The sequence below is a fragment of the Gobio gobio genome (genome assembly GCF_949357685.1).
Source record: "Gobio gobio genome assembly, chromosome: 25".
In the NCBI taxonomy this organism is placed as follows: domain Eukaryota; kingdom Metazoa; phylum Chordata; class Actinopteri; order Cypriniformes; family Gobionidae; genus Gobio; species Gobio gobio.
In genome coordinates this window covers 9,364,583-9,385,510 of record NC_137121.1, presented here as the reverse complement: position 1 = coordinate 9,385,510, position 20,928 = coordinate 9,364,583, and the positions used below count along the sequence as shown (strand labels likewise).

Genomic DNA, 20,928 nt, shown 5'->3' with positions numbered 1-20,928 from the left:
TGTTTTGTAGAAAGCCTTTCTTTAAAGTGAATTTCGTTTTGTATAAATTGTATCTTAATTTGAATGAAGGTTTCGTCAGCCAATTGCCTGGATTTAATAAATAAGAAGCAAATGGACTATAGCAGACACTAATCGTGACATGGAGGCACAGGAGCGTCTCATAAATAAACCCTAACTCAGCAGCTACTTGCCTCACATACATGAGAAAGATGTGTATAGAAAGCTTGAAATGTCCACTATTAAACGAAACAATTTGAAACTAAAAGAAATAGGCTAGTTAAGCAATGCGCGGTGTTCATGCGAGCAGCTCATGGCTGGCGTCTCAGAGCGGTCCTGAGCGCTCCATCACTGCGTGTGCTGTGAGTTTAACATGCATCTTTAGACTAATCCTTACTCGTGCAAATTTGTACACATTTGTTTCTTAGTTGTAGTATTAGTTCTTACTTTTCTAAAAATATATATATTATTTCTGATTATGGCATAGCTTTCTGCCCACCCAAATAGGCTAATAAAGTAATGATGAAAAAAACACAAACGCTTGATCAGAGGCCTGGCCCGCGGGTTGGGTCGGGTCAAGTTCGGGGTCGGGCTCGGGCAGAGAATCTAAACTCTACTCTGAAGTCCCCAGAGTGTGTATGTGAAGTTTCAGCTCAAAATACCCCACACATAATTTTTTATAGCATATTAAATCCAAATTTTTTGAGAATGAGCAAAAACACTGTTTTTGTGTGTGTCCCTTTAAATGCAAATGAGCTGCTGCTCCTGTTTCTGGAAGAGGGAGGAGCTTCAAGAGCTCATGTTAGCAGCTCCGATTACCTCACGCAGACACACACTGAAATTGTCTGAAACTGTTCAGCCTTTTATATTCAAACCGGCGTAGGAGTTGTGTCCGCATGTTTATGCTCAATTTAGACTTGGGCACATTGGCAGGACAAACTGTAAGTTAATTTAAAACTCAACTCAGCTCAAAGTACAGTAGCAAAAGAATTAAGACCTGCCCCAAACAGTATAGCAACATGTCACAATGTTAATATACATAAAATGTATAATTACAGTGTAACACAGACACCTTAAAATAAAGTGTAATCAAAGGCTTTTATTGTTATAAGCGTTCAACTTCAAGCCTTGGTTCACGTCTTTTGCTGTGAAATCTTTACTGACATTAATAAAGTAAATGCTAGAATAACTTTATTGTTAGTAATATTTCAAGATGAACATTTTCTGGTCTGAAGCAACTTATGTTTACTTGATTATCCATACATAATTAGAAAAATCATGAATATCAAATATGATTCATTAGTCTTTTGAGGAACGTTTATTTGTACATCTCTCAATCATCATTGTATTGTACACAATCAATTTACAGATTTGCAACTTGGCATTTAAATATCAACTTACCAAGACACATTATTGGGAGATAGAGTTACAACAGATATTTATAAGCTTTTTTATACAAGTAGTCTGTTATACTGCTGTAAAGATCATAATTTTGCTCAGTTTGGGCCTCTGAATAAAATTTGAGCTGTTTTTTCCTCAAGTTTAAGATCCATACTCTCACTATATTATGCCATAAAAGCATAATATATGCTCAAAACATATGCAATCTTTTTTAGATTTCTTTTTATATTTTGTCTAAATCTTAATTGAACTGTTCCATTAAAAAAAAATATTTATAATTATTATTTTGTGTCAAGCTTTACAGGGTTAAAATGTTTAAACATCAACACATCTTAAAACTCATGCATGTAGTTGCTGCACTAGTCTAGCTGTTATTGATATGGTAATGAGGACTTTCTGATTGACTGTGTCTCACAGCCGTGAATGAAGCCACTTACACCTGGGAAGGGCGACTTCCTCCACGCCACTACAAAAACCCCATTTACTCCTGTAAAGTGTTCCTGGGAGGTGTGCCGTGGGACATCACAGAGGGTAAGCTGACAAACACTCATTTGAGATGATTTTATTCAGTATTATGCATCACATGAGGAAGGAAGGAGAAGGATATATTTCTAGCCATTTTATTAAAAGGGTCATGACATTAATATGCTTATATATTTAATATTTTGAGATGTTCCTTGAGGTTCACAAATGTTAATACATTTTTTGCACAAACAAAACCTAAACCCTTTCAGCCTTCATTCTGCCCCTCTGTCTGAAATGATCCATTTTTAAGGTGTGGCTCCTTTAAGGCTTGTCAGAAAACGCCCACTGTTATGATCGACTAAATCATTGCGTAGGAAACAGTATCAACTCTTATATCAACTTATAAAGAAAATGTGTTGCGTTCATATTTAATATTTAAAGGTGTTAAAGCTGTAATCTTAAAACAGTCTAAGCCCTAAAAATGGCAATTAATCGCATCAAACGCAATAATTGTTTTGACTATTAATCATCAGCCAAATTTCATAATCGTGACAGGCTTAATGTACTAAAACAGTGATATTAAAAGATCAAATTTATTTCAGCACACTATATACAGGCGAGCAGATGAGCACAGAATATTTAACTGAAAGCAACTTGCACTGACATATCTTAAAACATGTCAATGCCATTGTTTTTTCTGCACACCAGTAATGTTATTTTTCTAAAGGCGGGTGCACACTGTGCGATTTTGGCCATGATTTGGCTGTCTGAGACAAATTTTGCAAATCCTAAAAGATTCCTCTGATCCTAGGCTAAAATCTGAAGTCTTGGATCGTTAGTTTGACATGTTCACCGGCAGCCGATTAATGACCACTGCGATCAAATTTGACCTCAGGCGGAATTCTGGCAGTCAGAAGATTTGGCGCACAGTCCTGCAGTGTGACTTCTCCTAGGACGACCGTCAAATTATCTTCTTTTTTCAAGACAAACTGACCAAAATGAGCGCTTGAGATTTTTTTTGTAGCCACGATTTCAGTCCCGCGTGTAATGCAGCTCACGGTCACCGAACGCGTCATTGATTGATGATATAAAACTCCGGACGAGTTTTCTTGCGTGCGTCCGTTTTTAGCGCGCATTGACTATCATACAGTCTGACATTAATGACAACTGAGATCTTACCGTGTGACATGGCTTACAGCGGGGATCATGTTCGTACAGTCTGACAAGGAACAAACGTAATTGACTATTATAAATCGCACAGTGTGCACCTGGCTTAAGTGAAGTTATTAAACGTAATTTTGGGAGGAGTACGCCCATCTAATCTTCCAATTAATACCAAGGTATAAAACCAGCAGCTTACCTCTTCCCATTTTTAGTTCCTGCAGCATCCCTCCTCCTCCCCTGCTCCTCCTTTTGTACAATTTTGCCTGTTATAGGGGAGCAATCGGAGCTCGGGTAGAATATCCTCTCCGAGCCCCTCTAGCAGACAGCAAGCCAAATCTGTTCACCACTTTCACTAAGATTATATGGGCACACAAACTTGTGAGGGCACGTTTATAATAACTGTCCCTTGAACTAAGGCCTAATTCTGGCTTAATCTAAGCCCTGTCTGTGAAACTGGGTTTCTGAACACAAAAAATTGTGAATGACAATTTTTTCCCTCTCTTTGTAGCGAGTCTGTTGAACACATTTAGTGTGTTTGGTCCATTGAAAGTCGAGTGGCCCGGTAAAGATGGTAAACACCCACGCTGTCCTCCGCAAGGTAACAATTCTACAATTCAACAACATCTATCTATCATTAATAAAATTTCAATTTCAATTTCATAATATTCTAACTAACATTTTTCATTATTCATAGTAATGAAATTTATGAATATATTGATACATTTGAACCTTTATACTTTTTATATATTTGTATTATTCTGGTTTTACCTGGTTACTTTGGAGTATCATAAGTTCCTTTTATGAACAAAAAGGATTAAATTAACTCTTTCTCAGCCAGCGTTTTTTTTAAGTTGTCTATCACCTCTAGCGTTTTTGAGAAAGAATAGACCCTCTGCTTTTAAATAAAACCCCGTTTTATTCTAGCTTCATGCTTTCTTTTTTATCAACACTTGAATGTGGGTTAGTTTCATAAAAAAAATCTATATTTTGAGCAAATCATGTTTTATTGTCAAAGACTACATCTGGATCAGATTTAGAATGATGATCAAAACACAGATGGAGTAGATCGAGTCCATCAACACCCCCAAAGCTTCACAGTCCGATAGCTCGTCCTGGGTCGACATTTCATTCAGTAACATTAGGCAATTTTAATTGATATACTGTTTAATGTTGATGATCACGTTATTTTACATATGCATAAGATTACATATGATATCGCCTGTTTCGGCTTCTTCTTCGCCTGTGTTTTGATCAGGAGATTTACTACTCTTTCAGAAGATGTGTAATAGCGCCCCCTACCACATAACAGTGAAAACACGGAAAGCCAGAAAATTAATTAATGTATTTGTATTAATATAGTTTTACCTGGTTCCTTTGGTGCCATTGAAACTCTGTTTTTGACTTCCACAAATCATAATTACCTTTTATGAGCAAAAATGATTTAATTAATAGAAAATGCTTCCAAATTCAAAGAAAAATACACATTTATTGTGACCAATAAATGACCACACAAGCATTAAATATCAAATATTATACATAAAACACATATACATTTTTATATGACTCATCCCCCTATCCTGATTGGCTTCATCACTCGGCCTCCTCTCCACCATCAGCTGGTGTGTGGTGGGCGTTCTGGCGCAATATGGCTGCCGTCTCATCATCCAGGTGGTGCTGCACATTGGTGGTGGTTGAGGAGATTCACCCCTTCCATGTAAAGCGCTTTGAGTACCCAGAAAAGCAAATGTAACAAATTATTATGTAAATGTTACAAGTGTTTGGTTGTGTTTGTGTAGGTTATGTGTACCTGCTGTTTGACTGGGAGAAGTCAGTGAAGATGCTCCTGCAGGCCTGTACTCAACACTGCCTGCAGTCTGACGATTATCTTGAGTTCTTCTACAAACTGTCCAGCAGGCGGATCCACAGCAAAGATGTGAGAATAATAACATGCACTTAAACATACACGGTTTTTTACCCCCTGGCTTTTGACCCTTCTCTCTCACTTCCTCTACTGCAGGTGCAGGTCATCCCGTGGGTGATCTCGGACAGCAATTTCGTGCGTTGTCCCTCCCAGCGTCTCTGTCGCAATAGGACCGTGTTCGTGGGCGCTCTGCACGGGATGATAAATGCAGAAGGTCTGGCCCACATCATGGACGATCTCTTTGGTGGGGTCACGTACGCTGGCATCGACACAGACAAGCACAAATATCCCATAGGTTTGTGCACACTGCTTTCATTTATATTAATTGTTGGGGTAACAGCTTAGGACCCAGGACCAGTAGTAAAAAAAAAATGAAGACCAAGAGTCAGGAGTTAGATTAATTAAAGAAAAATGTACTGAAGAATAGTTTGCAGTTTCATCAGCAGAAGCCAGCTTCAAGTCTCACAAGGAGTTCGTAGGCCGCGCTCCCTCTAACAGCCTCCCCGCCTCCGCCTATCGTACATACAATTTTTGAACAGTTATACTGTTTTCAAGGTCTAACCACGTCATTATTGCCATGTGGAATGATTCTGATTGGCAGAGAAAATGCACAGTCACGGTAAATTTCCACACAAGGATAGATAGCAGAGCATATCACTAAAATGAGTAGACTGGTTGTCGTCCCATGACTAGATTTAGATCACAATGACCTAGGAGGTCATAGAAAGGCGTCTTCAGGTCTGATGAATATTAATTGAGGCTTTGATTATGAATTTAATTAGGATATATACAATTATATTGAAGCGGTAGTGGATTTCAGAATCCAACTTTCATAATGGTGTGTTCACACTATGCAGGTTTGGTTCAGATAAAACAAACTCTGGTGCGATTGCCGTTAGTGTGGTTTATTTGAATAAATGTGAACGCTGCCCATCCTTGCAGTTCATTACAGGAGTGTTGCATTTGTTCATCTAGGTTCTGGCAGAGTGACATTCAGGAGCCAGAGGAGCTACTTGAAAGCCGTGACTGCAGCGTTTGTGCAGATAAAAACCTGCAAGTTTACCAAGAAGGTAAAGAAGAGCAGGACTCAAATATACAGCCTCAAAGATCTGGGCCCGGTTGCATGAAACCTCTTAAGTGGTGGTATCCCTAAGGGGGAAAAATCCCTGAGGCAAGGGATTTCTTTAAGAGCGTTGCAACAAACGTCTTAACCGTCACCCTTACCTAAGTGTTTATACTAAGCATTTCGCGATAGTTTCTGGCAAAACACTGCAATGGAGAAGCGGTTGCTATAGTTAGGAAATCTCACGCAATAACCAAGAAAATAACGGACCACTGACTTTTAAACAAGTTTGACATTTACTGAACTATACAGCTGTACTACAATATTTGAGTTATGGAGAATATTAAAGGAGGTCTGACGGACGACACAGAGCGTCCTCGAGCACATGTTTTTGAGTCCAGCTACGACACCTGATCGCACCACTCGCATCGTTTTCCATTAAATGACATTATATATGTCCAACTCGGAGGGCTAAATGGTTACTAAGGCCTTTGTTGCAACGCATAACAGAACTTAAGGGAAAACTTAAGCATTTAAGGGAAATACTTAGTAACAGCCTTAAGATTCCTTAAGTGGACCCTTAGGGTTTTTCTTGCTTCCCATGCTTCACTAAGGGTACCCTTAACCTTGTAACTAAGGGCTTTCTTAACTTAAGGGCTTTCATGCAACCGGGCCCAGCCCCGTGTATTTACCTCACTCTCTTTCTGTTCCCTCTGTAGGTCCAGATTGACCCGTATCTGGATGACTCCATGTGCCAAATATGTAACAGTCAGCCCGGCCCTTTCTTCTGTAGGGCCCAGGTATGAACGCTGTAAAGCATCATATCAAGAGTTACAGCTCAGGGCTGGGTTTCCCGAAACCTTCTTAACTCTACGTCGTTCTTAAATTATACGTTAAACTGTACCTTAACGTTAACACCTGGTTCCCAAAACGTTCTTAGTTAAGTATATTCTCTTTATTTCTTTTTTATCCGCTATAGTAGCTGTTGATTATATGTTTTGCGTGTTGCACTTTTATTGAGTAGGTCATCCAATAACAGAAATTAGTGATTTACACCAATAATGTGATGCGGGCAATTAATCCTGCTTGTGGAGTAAATGAAGACTAGGGCTGGGCGATATGGCTGAAAACTGTATCACGATATAAGTGTTTCATATCGGTCGATATCGATAATTATTGATTTTTTAATGACCTATTTAAAATAAGGACCAGGAGAAAAATATATTACATTTAAACATTTTGATTTTAAACTTAACCTTCCTCTGATTATAATCCCCTCAGTGATAAAGGCAGAAATGTAAACACAACCATGGAAAACACTCAAATAATTAAAATATAAACACAAGTCTTAAAATCACAATGAACACTTAACAGTTATCTCTCACATTAAGGCGCAGTGCCTCCCTTATTTCTTTGTACCATTTAGATGCTTTGTCATAAGGCACTGATGCAGAGTAACATTACCTCTCCATGTCGTTTCAAAGAATAGGACAACAGCGGGTGCGTCGAGTATAAACACGTCCCCAAACGGACGAGGCTCGCGCTGCAGAGCCAGACGAAAGTATAAACAAGGCTTAAGGTGGTAAAACAAGTTTGGTCTGACTACGGTCAGACTTATAAAATCCCAAAAACTGCCATACTTATGAGCTGACGCGTTTTCCTGTTGTATCAACAATTTCCTTGCTCGCTGCGGCGCTCACTTTCCATTTATCACTCCACACAATTAATCCAACACGAGCTACGATATGGCGCAACCAAACATGACACTGTTACATGATTGGCTGTTAGCGTGTTACTCCCTACGTTGCTAGGTTACCAGAGAGCGAGTGCCTTTGTTCATGCAACCAAACTTGCTTCGCAACCTCTGTTTTTTTCCGACGAAAAAAAAAAAAATCGAACATTTTATCGAACACATTTTTTATTGATATCGATTACGTGTCTATCGCGATACATATCGTTATCGTTTTATCGCCCAGCCCTAATGAAGACTATGGCAAAATATATTATGATAATATAAATGGCATACTGCTAGTTAGTGTAGTGGGTTGATGCATGATACGGTTGGGCATGAGAGGTTGCGGGTTCACACAATCATTTCAAAATGATATAAAATATCCACGGTTGGATTTAGTTTGCAATTTGGATTATATTTATAAGATCTCATGATAAATGCCATTTCTACTATTTCTGAAATGCTTCTTTTATAAAGAACACCGCTTTCTCACACAACACAGTTAAACAGCCCCTGCATAGAGTGAATAATCGATTTTTGTTGCACTTAAAGGGTAACTTCAGTGATTTAGAATTAAGCTTTGTTTTTAAACTGGGTCATTTATGCAGTAGAAATGTGAAATTATTTTTGAATTTGGTGCCTTCTAGACTGAGAAAAGACAGAAAAAATGTTTTTGTCTCATGTGCATGAAAGACAACTCCCAGAATGCACTTGCTTCGCTGCCCTAGAGGCTACTCCGTACACCGTCGTTTTGATCTTCCTAGTAATACAATAATTTTGTTCAGTTAGAGAATAAACACTATGGGCCCTATCTTGCACCCAGCGCAATTGACTTTGTACACCGACGCATGTGTCATTCCTATTTTGCACCCGCGCAAAGCGCGCTTTTCCCTCCACAGAAGCACGTCGCTAAACTAGTGAATGCACTTGCGCTCCCTGGGCGTTTCAGCGCAAAAAAGGAGGCGTGTTCCAGCGCAAACAATCCCTGGTGCTATTTTGCTGTTCCATTAAACAATTGCGCCACTGACCAGAAAAAACCTAGTCTAAAGTCAGTGGCGCGTTGCGCGTTGTTCATTATGCTATTTTAAGGGCGCATGCTTGACCATAATGTATAGCGTGCACAACGCGCATTCACTTTGCTCATGTAATCTACACAGATGCAACAGTTATTTTTGCAAATCATAAATTGTTACACTAAAAAAATATTAACACATGAGATGACGGAAATCATTGTGGTGTGCCACGAAGATGTGAAAAAATAGGCATAAATCTAGCTTACAAATGATTCAGGCTAATTGTAATAATTAAGGATAAGACCTGTTTGCCCAATAGTGGCAAGACATATATGTATATAAGGACATCTGACAAATTGGTTTGTCCGTCAAGAACCAGGAAAAAAAATCGACTGAAAAACTGAAAAAACTGAAAGACTGAAAAAAAAAAAAGACTGTGAAATCACCTTTACCATAATGTACAACATTACAACTTCACTTCTCTGTCTTTCACTGCTCTTACAAGAACATCAGTCTCCTCGGCTGTGAACCGCTCCTGGCGTGCGCCTGGTAAATACGCCATAATAAAAGCAATCCATAATGGAACTTGCGCACCTGCTTTTAAAGGGAATGTTGGATGACGCTCGGATTGGTTTATTCACGTTACGCCCAAACCACACCTATGAATAATGAAGCTACTTCAGACCAACCCATTTTAGATTTGCGCCGGGCGCAAGAGCCATTTATCCCGCCGGGAAAATAGCAACAGCGCCGAGACCCGCCCACAAAGTTACTTGCGCTTCGTGCTTTGACACTTGCGTTTCAGATCGTTAAAATAGGGCCCTACGATTAAAAACTGAACGTGTCTTTTCAATAAAGTGTGAGTGAGCCGAACGAGAGTCACGGCACAGACGCAGCAGTGTCAGATTTCATTCACACGAAGAGCTGAGCAGAGCTGAGGTAATGTTAAGCGCCAGTCTGGCACGTCGCATCAGATCGCATATGGAAGCTAAACTATACCAGGAATTCATTGAAAAGTTGAAACACTCACTTTACTCTGCACCGTGCTCCGTTATTATGATTTCCCGTGCGTCCGTCTGTGTCTTTACATTCTGTGCGTGAGATCTCTCCTCTATGGGCGGGTTGATAACATGCGGAACAGCTCCATCTAGTGGCTGTAGTTTTAGCCTTTGGCCAAAAAATCCTCAGATGACGCGAAATGACGATATTTGCATCATCGGAGGAATTTGTCCAGAAATAAAATGCATAATTCTCTCGTCTCAGGGGGATATGAGGGGGGAAAGTACCATAATTTGAATATACTACCGGGTTTCTACTGATACAAAGCCTAATGCTAAATCACTGAAGTTACCCTTTAAGAAGGTAAACCTTCAGCCAGGGGTTTTCAAACTGGGGTCCGGGGACCCCCAGGGGTCCTCCAGAAGGTTCTAAGGGGTCCCCAGAAAATTTCAGAGAATAAAAAGACAAAGCAAAAATGGATAAAGTCTACCGAACATTCTACCTGTTAAATCTCATGTTAAATCTAAACGTTTCTCTCCTTTCTTTCCGTAAAAGTACTTTCCAGAATTGTATATTTGCTTTGTATCTTTCTAGTGAGTTTTCTCACTATAGTCCTCTATCTTGCTCACTGGGGTTGTAAGACAGTATTCTTAACGCAGTACGTAAACTGCTTACATACATTTATTGTGAAAGTTGCTTATAAAAATAAGTTTTAATTGAAAATTTCTTCTTCGAGTTTATACATCCAATATTAAGTATAGCCAATTTAAGTTTGGAAACAATATGTTGTATTTATAATGTCACACTTACTATTTATCTCAGTTTTTTCATACATACAAATATATAGATGGATTTTAGGAAGAGGGTCCCTCATACAAGGTTCTTCATATTTGGGGGTCCTTGCCATGATAAAGTTTGAGAACCCCTGCCTTAAGCAACCTCCTAAAATATAGTTCGGGGAACAAGCCTAGAAATGGGATACCTTCAGTTAAGTTATACCTTTAGAGTCTTCATAGAAGGGGGTCGACCGATATGGATTTTTTAGTGCCGGTGCCGATGCCGATACCGATTTTTTTTTCATCAGCCTTAGCCGATGACCGATATGGGCTGCCGATTTTCTTGAGCCGATATTTGAAGCCGATACTGCTTTTGCTCCCTCAATTTACAACATAAAAATGACACAATGATCAGGATGATAACAATTTAAAATTTAAAATTTAAAAAAGGAACATTTATTGAACTAAAAAAAAACAATATTTAACAAATAGTAAAAACAGGTGAGGTAGAGCAAGAAAAAAGAGTTCAGTGGTGAAAATAAATATTTAAGCATAAATAAAATAATTACACTATTGCACACAGTATCAACAAGCAAGCAGCATAATAAAGTGCACACTGACTGTACTACTTAATTTTAAAACTATTTACAATCTAGTCATTTAATGGTTACACTCTAAGAAATGCTGGGTTAAAAATAACCCACGTTGGGTTGAATATGGACTAACCCAGCAATTGGGTTGTTTTGACCCAGCGGTTGGGTTAAATGTTTGCTTAAAACAACCCAATTGATAGGTTAGTCCATTTTCAACCCAACTTGGGTTATTTTTAACCCAGCATTTTTTAGAGTGTAGGTGCATTTAACTTAATCTCTTGTAGAGCAACACCAGCGGTAATTCAGGAAAAAATCTCCCAATGCTCCACGTGAAACTTCAGTCTTTCGACCTTTTACCATCGTGTCAATTCTCAATTGATTTTGATTAATATGCGCGAGGGAGGGAGAGCAAGACAGTTTGAAGACGGTGAGAGCTGCCCTGTGGACGCCTGTCTGTAAATAATGCAGGGAAAAATTATCGGTGAACGCAGCAGCCTTGTCGCAAATATCGGCCCGATATATCGGCCGGCCGATATATCGTTCTAACACTACTTCATAGTGTGCTAAGATACAATGTTATAGGGAAATCCAGCCCTGTTCACTTAGTTTCAGCATGATTGTGCCCTTTAAAGGTGCTGTAAGTGATTTCTGAGAAACACCGTTGTTACTTTAATCTCGTCACATTGTGCTATTTTAATGTACATTTGCATCCTCAATGTGACAATAAATACATATATATACAAAGCATCAAACAAAGCACACTTTTTCAGATTGCACTAATATGCTAACATGTGTCTTCAACCTTTTTTTCAGGTTTGTTTTAAATACCACTGTCGGTCATGCTGGCATTGGCGTCACTCTCTGGACGTGCTGAGTAGCCACCAGCCACTCATGCGCAACCAGAAGGGCCTGAACCCCCACTAAACCCAGCGGCAAGAGTCCGGACTGACTTCACTGTTTCTTGAAAGGATGTTGGTGTGAGTCTGGGGGGAAACAAGGGCGACTCACCTGAGGATGTTATTGCGTTGTATTGCACTGCTCTCGTTCATTAAGGCTCTATGCACACTAAAGGGTTCGTTGATGCTGAGCCATTTGCACAGTTAACCAGACAGCCATCGCCATGGATATCGGATTTTAAGAGTTGTATTTTAAATTTAGCATGAACAGAATATTAGTTTATCTAGCAGTTTTGACCCTCTGCAGGCAAATGCCAGTCGGTGCCTTCGGCTTCTTTTTTGTTACCAGCTTTTCCAGGCCATTTTTTTTTTCAGGGTTCTTCTTTCGTCTGGTCAGCTGGTGATTTTTAGAGATTTTTAAGTTGGGCTGTCTCAAGTGTCTTTTCCTTTAGGGCCTTTTTATTTTGTTTTTTTTTAACACTATTAAATGGTTGATGAGCATCTTGGCTTGTAAAATGCTCCAGGAAGTGACATCACAGCTGGCTGTTGCTGTTGCTTAGCAACCACCCCGCCGTCAATCATCCTTCAGATTGAATACAACTCTGTTAGCAACTCTGGATGTTACTCTGACCTCTGTGCTGTACATAGTTTTTATCAAATCTTAGCACTTTTTTAAACATAGCACTAGGAAAATGTTTGCCAGTGGTTTTAAATTAGTTTGTTAGAGCAGATGGAAGTGAAATCCTCGCATTGAGTTTTGTATTTTGCGTTAAACACTTCTAACCTTAGTTCAGTAAATCTGCACCGCTCTGGTTTCTCGCTGTGCCAAAGAGCATCATTTCTTCCTCGTTGCCTTTTGCAGCCGCTTTTTAGATTTTCAAAGTCTCTACCTCATTACTCTGCAAGTATTGCCATGGTTATTTAGAAATGTTCGGATTGGACAAAAATAAAGTTGTTGAAGCATCGATCCATTGGCTGTTCTGTTTATTTCGGTGTGCAAACACGAAAGTGTTAGAAAATATTAAAAAAACAATCACTCTAAAGAGAATTCTGCAGTTAGATACAAATGTAAAGTTAATTGAATATCCTATGAATTCATGTAGAAACTAATAATTCATTAAAACTATAAAACATTTAAATTATGATTTATTATACAAATACATCAGATTTCAGAAGTCAAATGGGTTGAGCACAGATTTTGACTTTTTTATTAAATATTAGATATAATTTATTAAGGCTTTAAGCTGCCAATAAGAATTACTCCTCATAAAGATTTCAGTACAGGAAATTTTTTGGGCAAAAATTTCAAAAAAAGGCAAAAAAAAATTGTGTGGAACCTTCGGCCCGATTTCTCAAAGTGCAACATTAAGGCAAAACTGCAAATGGTCGATCTCTTTGGTTTGGTATTTTGGTCCCAGAATGCCACGTTTGGCTTGGCCGTATCATGTGAGTTCAGTCTGTTTAGTTTGAGGCAGGCGTAGAGCCGCCAGTCCTCCTACCAGCAGGAGCACAGACACCATCAGCAGAGGTACGGCACAGTTGGAGTCCACCAGCTGCCCAAAAACTACATTTCCCATGATGGCTGCCACGCGGCCCACTCCAGTGAAAACCCCCAGAGCGGATGAGCTACAAAAGAGAAACTGCAGTTAATATACACATTCGTTTCCCTCTCTGAATTCTATTTAAAGAAGCAATATTCAACACTTTCCTATTTATTTTTCTAATAATATTAGTCAAAGTTTCATTATTTCGTTTGATCGTTGATACTGTACATTTATGTAACTCTATGGGCCAGATTTACTAACAGCTTGCTCCAGCGCAAACCCTCTTTTGACGTAAAAAAAACTACTGTCCAGAGGGTTATTTTTGCGGCTGACAGTATTGCATATGCATTTGTAGGAGTTTCCCTTTCAGACTCAAATTTTATGTGAGGAGAGAATTTAAAAGAGTCATGTAAGGTGATTTACTAAGGTTTGCGTTTGTCAATTAACTGGTGCTTGCACCATTATTTACCACCCAAAAAAGCACGTCTTAAACCAGACGGTAATTTGCGCTGCTCTTGGTAGATTACGTTGTTCATGGAAATGATCCGGCTGCGTCTGTGTTCTTTCTACTCCCATTTTATGGGATTGCACTCTTATGCTAATTTTCCCTGTTTAGTCAATCGGGCCCTATATGTACACTAATGGTCCAAAGTTTAGGATAATTTAGATTTGTAATGTAGTTGAAAGAAGTCTCTTCTGCTCACCAAGGCTGCATTTATTTGATCAAAATACAAAAAAACTGCAATATTGTGAAATATTATTACCATTTAAAATAACTGTTTTCTATTTGAATATATTTTAAAATGTAATTTATGCATTTTCAGCATCATGACACCAGTCTTCAGTGTCACAATGTCCTCTAGAAATTATTCTAATATGTTTTTCTGCTCAAGAAAGTTCATGTGACACTGAAGTAATTCAGCTTTGCATCACAGGAATTTAAAGGATTTGTTCACTTCAAAATAAAAATGTCCTGATACTTTACTCACCCCCATCTCATCCAAGATGTTTGGGTCATTCTTTCTTCAGTGGAAAATAAATAAATTAAACATTCCAGGATTTTTTTCCACACAATGGACTTCAATGGCAACGAAAATGTTGAAGGTCCCCATCAATGCAGTTTCAAGGGGCTTCAGAGGCTCTGCACAATCCCAGCAGAGGAATAGAGTCTTATCTAGCCAAACCATCAGTCATTTTCAAGAAAAAAATAAACATTAATATACTTTTTAACCTAAATTGCTCATCTTGCGCTGCTCTGTGGCTCGCCAGTGATTGCGTGATCACGTCGGAAAGGTCACGCTAGACGTAGGCAGAAGTGCCGTCCCAAGCGAACGTGAGAGGACTAATACAAACACCCTTTACCAAAAAACACTCAATCTTCAACTCCAAAACCTTTTTTTGCTAAAGGATGTTTGTATTAGTCTTCACACAAGCGCTTAGCAAACACGGGGGCGGCACTTCACGCCTTTCCGACGTGATTGCGCAATCCGTGGTGTGTCGCAGAGCAGTGCACGATGAGCAATTTAGGTTAAAAAGTATATAAATGTTTATTTTTTCTTGAAAATGACCAATGGTTTGGCCAAATAAGACCCTATTCCTCTGCTGGGATTGTGCAGAGCCTCTAAAGCCCCTTGAAAATGCATTGATTTGGACCTTCAACATTTTGGTTGCCATTGAAGTCCGTTGTGTGGAGAGAAAAATGCCTGAAATGTTTTCCTCAAAAAACGTAATTTCTTTTCGACTGAAGAAAGAAAGACATGAACATCTTGGATGAGATGGGGGTGAGTAAAATATCAGGACATTATCATTTTGAAGTGAACAAATCCTTTAACATTTTAAAACCGTTCTATTTTTCCACAATATTTTACTGCATTTTTGACTTGATTTAAAAAAGCTTCATTATACCAAACTTTTAGATTATGATTGGCTGACCTCTTTGCATGTGGCATCAGTAGCAATATTACAAGATTACAAATGAATATTGGGGTTTACCGAAGTTGTGTGGGGTAAAGCTCCGTCCCCACCACGTCCAGGGCGTTCCAGGAGATGACAGAAACGCCGCTGAACACGCAGGACACGATCAGACTCTGAGTTTTGGTCTTCACCATGTAGATGACAAACACGCTCGCGCTGGACGCCAGCAAACTGACGGCTACCGGATAGAAAAAATATCATCATTATAGTGCGCTTTATTAGTTCTTTAACATTTTCCCATAATTAATGTGGTGATGAGCTGCCATAACAAACGGCCAAACAGTCATTGGAAGATAAAAACGTGCTGTACTAACACAGCAGAATTTTCCCGCCAATTCTGTCCATGAGCAGGATAGTGAAGATGTTTCCCGGCAAGTTTGAAGCCGCCGTTATAAACCCCTCCATGTATACTGCAAAAGACACAAAGCTATTATAAAAATACTCGATCATGACAACAACAGAGAAAAATAACGATCGGTCTCATTTGATCTGGTTTTAGGAACATTAACCTGCAGTTTTGACTGGATAGCAGCTTTCATTCTCGGAGCTTTGGGCTCGAGACGTGTTGGTGCATGGAGACCCTCCATCCTCAGCTCTCTTAAAAAGCTCCGGAAACCACATCCATAACCCATAATACCTGCACAGAGAGGTTTACATCGTTTAATCATACTGACATATTACCATCAAACTTATTCATAATCTAAAATGAAGTTAGGTAATCATAACAATAATCACTGCAGTAATGATCCAATCACAGACTGTTAAGCATTTGCCTATTTAAATCCAAACAGTGACTTTTCATTGACAAAATACAGTCTGATCAAAGGTCAGAGAGACTGAAATTGTCGTGTCAAACTAAATTAAGACTTTCTATGGTGTCCAAAACCTTGACTAACATTATAAGTGGACTTCAGAGACAATAATAAACCTTAAAATGGCAGAATATTTAGCTTTTAATAGGTTTTACAACAAGTTTAGTACCCAAATGAAATGCAGAAAAATATAATCAGCAGAACGACACTTCTGGAAGCCAGCGGTCCAACAAACAGCTGTTTTATGGGGTCCAGTGCCTGTGGAAGAAGCAGCGACGCCATCAAGACCCCAGTAAGGCATTCATACTTTCTAAGGAAATCTCAATAACGTGTCATGTGATCTGAACCTGTTTGAGTTGATGGCTGAACTGCTGACATCTTGAGCCGCTACTGGGTCTGTTTTTCCCTTCATCGTCTTTGGATCTGATCACAAGACCTAGTGCCTGTTAACACAAAATCACTTTCATCAACTGATAAACCAAATATTATTTTCTTCAATCCGGACTCAAAGCAAATCAGTGATGTGGTACGCACAGGAAATGGTTTTGTGGCGTGTCTGTTGTTCAGTTTGAACATCTTCTGGAACACAGATAAAGCCTCCGCCTCGCGTCCGGCCTGTGGAAGAGGGAACACCTGGTGAAATAAAGTGCCACTAAACCTGACAATCATCTGATGCATCTTCATCAGACGCATGAAGTTCCAGAGTTCACAACCTATTCGTTGAACTTTCAAATCAGTCAAAATTTGAGCCGGTGCGTACCTCCATGAGGAACTTCGGGCTCTCCGGCATGAACAGTCGGAAAATAAGTGCTGATGACAGGCTGGGGATGGAGCAGAGGACCACAAAAAGACGCCAACTCTGAAAATCCAACCAGCCCCAGTGAGCATTCAAAGATGTTCGGGGAATCACCACCCATGCCGCACCTGTACAAAAACACAATATTCATATATGTGTGAAAGTTCTGTGTGCAATAATTAATTTGTTACATTTATATAGCGCTTTTCTAGGCACTCACTTTTTACATATAGAAGGGGTGAATCTCCTCATCCACCACCAATGTGCAGCACCACCTGGATGATGCAACGGCAGACATATTGCACCAGAACGCCCACCACACACCAGCTGATGGTGGAAAGGAGACCGAGTGATGAAGCCAATTGTATATGGGGATGATTAGGAGGCCATGATGGACAGAGCCCAATGGGCAAATTTGGCCAGGATGCCGGGGTTACACCCCTACTCTTTATCGAAGGACATCCTGGGATTTTTAATGACCACCCCGGTTTAACGTCTCATCCGAAGGACGGTGCTTATTACAGTGTAGTGTCCCCATCACTATACTGGGGCGTTATGACCCACACAGACCACAGGGTGAGCGCCCCCTGCTGGCCTCACTAACATTTCTACCAGCGGCAACCTAGTTTTCCCAGTTGGTCTCCCATCCAGGTACTGACCAGGCTCAGCCCTGCTTAGCTTCAGTGGGAAACCAGTCTTGGGCTACAGGGTGATATGGCTGCTGGTTATGGTATGTGTGTGTGTGTGTGTGTGTGTGTGTGTGTGTGTGTGTGTGTGTGTGTGTGTGTGTGTGTGTGTGTGTGTGTGTGCATTATAATTATGGACAAAAATATAGAAAATAAAAAAATTATATTTTATTTAGTGCTGTCAAATCGATCTTATAAAAATTTTTGTAATATATATATATATATATATATATATATATATATATATATATATATATATATATATATATATATATATATATATATATATATATATGTGTGTATTTATTGTATGTACATGTATGTATGTATGTATGTTTATATATATATATATATATATATATTTACAAACTATGTTAGATGCAATAATCGATTTGACAGCACTAATTTTATTTTATGTTAATGTATTTATATATTCATTTATACATCTCTGGTTACATATTTTTTGTCTCATTCTTATTTTTTTTATCATTTTATGTCCATATATCTTGTATTTTGTGTATGCATTTATACATTTTTGGTTATAGCTTGGCATAAAGTCTTACGTCTTTATGCATTATTATTTTACATATAAATATTTTTAGCTTTTGAATTTTCATATATTCATTTTGATTATGTAATTTTGTCTTTATGCATTCTTATGTTTTCATAAAAATATTTGTATGTGTATTTATATATATCTTTTGTATTTTTATGTATTCATGTATACATTTTTGGTTATGCATTTTTAGTTTACATATAGATATTTTTATGTTTTTATTAGGGCTGTCAAAAGATTAATCGCGATTAATTGCATCCAAAATAAAAGTTTGTGTTTACATAATATATGTGTGTGTACTCTGTTAATTATTATTTATATATAAATACACACACAAGCATGTATATATTTAAGAAAAAAATATTATTTTTATATATAAAACATTTATATTGATATATATTATATATTATATAAATGTATATACAGTATATACATGCAAATATTTCTTAAATATATACATGAATGTGTGTGTATTTATATATAAATAATAATTAACAGAGTACACACACATATATTATGTAAACACAAACTTTTATTTTGGATGTGATTAATCGTGATTAATCTTTTGACAGCCCTAGTTTTTATATATCTTTTTTGTTTTGTAATTGTATCATATATATATATATATATATATATATATATATATATATATATATATATATATACAATTTTATGTTTATTTATATATATTTTCTATTTTCATTTATTCATTTATAGGTTTTCAGTTATGCATTTATTTATTTTTGGTTAACGTTATAGATGTTCTGATTGTGTTCTTCACTGCTTATGTTTCAATATTACAGCAAAAAAAATATTGAAAGAAAAAGTTAAGCACAACCTTCCAGACAGTATTTTAGAGCCGCTCCTCTCTCAGCTCAGAGGATGATGGCTTTACCTGCTGCTAAAATATTTCCCGCCATCCAGAAGGTGGCTAGAGCGCTGATCATAGCTCCCCTCCTCAAACATGGTTGAAACTCAGAAAAATACGAGAAGATGACAGGAATGGATCCGCCGACCCTGAGAGTGAGACACAGATGCATTCATGTGATTCTAGTAGAGATTCTGTCTGTGCAATATATATCTAAACCTTCAAAATGTATGTAAAAACTCGATGTTGTTGTTACCCGACTCCACTGATGAACCGCAGGAGCAGAAAGAGCCAGAAACTCGGGGCCAAACTGGCTACTGCCCCAAACGTGCCATTCACTGCCAGAGAAATGACCAGGACGCTCCGCCTTCCTCTGCGATCGGCCAGATACCCCCAAACATAACCGCCCACCATCATCCCTGTCAAAGGAAACGCTAGTTATCTTACTGAGCAGCATGACAAATGGTCAGATGACACAGTCGTGTCAGCAGTTTCAATCTCTGGCTCAGTTATGCATTTCTTGTTAAGACAGTGAGCATGACTCTGCAGTTTTCAGACACCTGATAAGGCATATAAAATTCAAAGTTCACCCAAAATGTGACTTAACAGTTAAGAATGAGAATTAAAAATGAGAAGTTAATGTTTCAGTTCCCTTGTTTGACCTGTTGTTTAAGAAACCATTTTCTCATCTTGAAATGCAACATGATCATTATTGATTCTTTTTAACTTGGTTAGAAAACAAACAAAACAAAATAGATAGATAATAACCAAGGAATATGCTGGCGGTGAGGAGCCCCATGTCGCCTGAGCTGAGATGGAGGTCGCAGCGTGCCGTGGGCAGGAGGAACGACACACACAGGATCTCCACCGCATCACTGGCGTTCGCCCACCCGCAGACGACCAACAGCAGCCAATGGAAGAGCCCGAACCCTGCCGGCAGACAGAAACATGAGGACCACTGCATATGGACAAACATATGTAACTAAATGTAGGAAAAATTATAATAAACATAAAGGTAAAATAAACATGATTTAACCTGCTTTCTCAACTGCCTCCTCATAAGAAAGTTTCTTTCTGCTGGACACCTGGTCATCTGATGGACACATCATATATCAGTCAACATTTATTTCATACATTTTTGGTCAAGATCTGTGGAAGGTCCAGCATCTCCTCCAGCACACCCCAAAGACTTTCAATGAATTTAAAGGGCTTTAAGGTTAGACTTTCTTTTTTGGCCGGGCAGTGTATAATATACAGAATATATGTCATATGTACTTATTTGTATAGCTCTTATACAAAGCAGCCTTACAGAAAATCATGACATTGATGTTTATAATATCTTAATATCGTAAAAACCGTCATGCTGGATCCAGATTTAGCCGTTAATAGTTTATATAACTGGTGAAAAAGTATTTAAGTGAACATTATACTCATCTACACCAGGATATCAACAACTAGGGATCCAGTAATATTAAACACACATTCTACATGATTAATAACGCATTTTACCGTCTTCATCTATATGAGTGGATGATAGCAGGGGTTCTGTGTCTTCATGAGGCCGTCGAGGCATAATGATAATTCAGATTGAAGTATTTATGAGTGTAAACTACATGATCGTTGGGGAAACGACTCCATTCACTGCTGTACTTCTGTAAACAAACGCGTTGGT

General features: G+C 38.5%; 2 protein-coding genes across 3 annotated transcripts in view; one reads left to right on the top strand and one right to left on the bottom strand.

The window, feature by feature from the left end:
* cpeb1a (cytoplasmic polyadenylation element binding protein 1a) overlaps positions 1 to 12,986 on the top strand; it is a 21,278-nt gene extending 8,292 nt beyond the window's left edge. The window contains exons 5-11 of one of the 2 annotated variants that reach the window (XM_079809316.1): positions 1,816 to 1,929; positions 3,536 to 3,625; positions 4,824 to 4,960; positions 5,045 to 5,243; positions 5,924 to 6,018; positions 6,731 to 6,811; positions 11,938 to 12,986. In XM_079809316.1, the coding sequence (XP_079665442.1) occupies positions 1,816 to 1,929; positions 3,536 to 3,625; positions 4,824 to 4,960; positions 5,045 to 5,243; positions 5,924 to 6,018; positions 6,731 to 6,811; positions 11,938 to 12,048 (827 nt within the window). In that variant the 3' untranslated portion in view covers positions 12,049 to 12,986. The remainder of the gene's footprint in view (positions 1 to 1,815; positions 1,930 to 3,535; positions 3,626 to 4,823; positions 4,961 to 5,044; positions 5,244 to 5,923; positions 6,019 to 6,730; positions 6,812 to 11,937) is intronic. The other variant, XM_079809317.1, reaches the window with a different exon arrangement.
* sv2 (synaptic vesicle glycoprotein 2) lies at positions 12,866 to 20,928 on the bottom strand. The gene is made up of 13 exons (XM_079809315.1): positions 20,766 to 20,928; positions 20,293 to 20,349; positions 20,025 to 20,186; positions 19,513 to 19,675; positions 19,284 to 19,405; positions 17,111 to 17,274; positions 16,885 to 16,965; positions 16,698 to 16,793; positions 16,520 to 16,608; positions 16,048 to 16,175; positions 15,853 to 15,948; positions 15,557 to 15,716; positions 12,866 to 13,646 (listed from the first exon to the last, which is right to left on the bottom strand). The coding sequence occupies exons 1-13, from the start codon at positions 20,827 to 20,829 to the stop codon at positions 13,463 to 13,465; spliced, it is 1,566 nt and encodes a 521-aa protein (XP_079665441.1). The 5' UTR covers positions 20,830 to 20,928; the 3' UTR covers positions 12,866 to 13,462.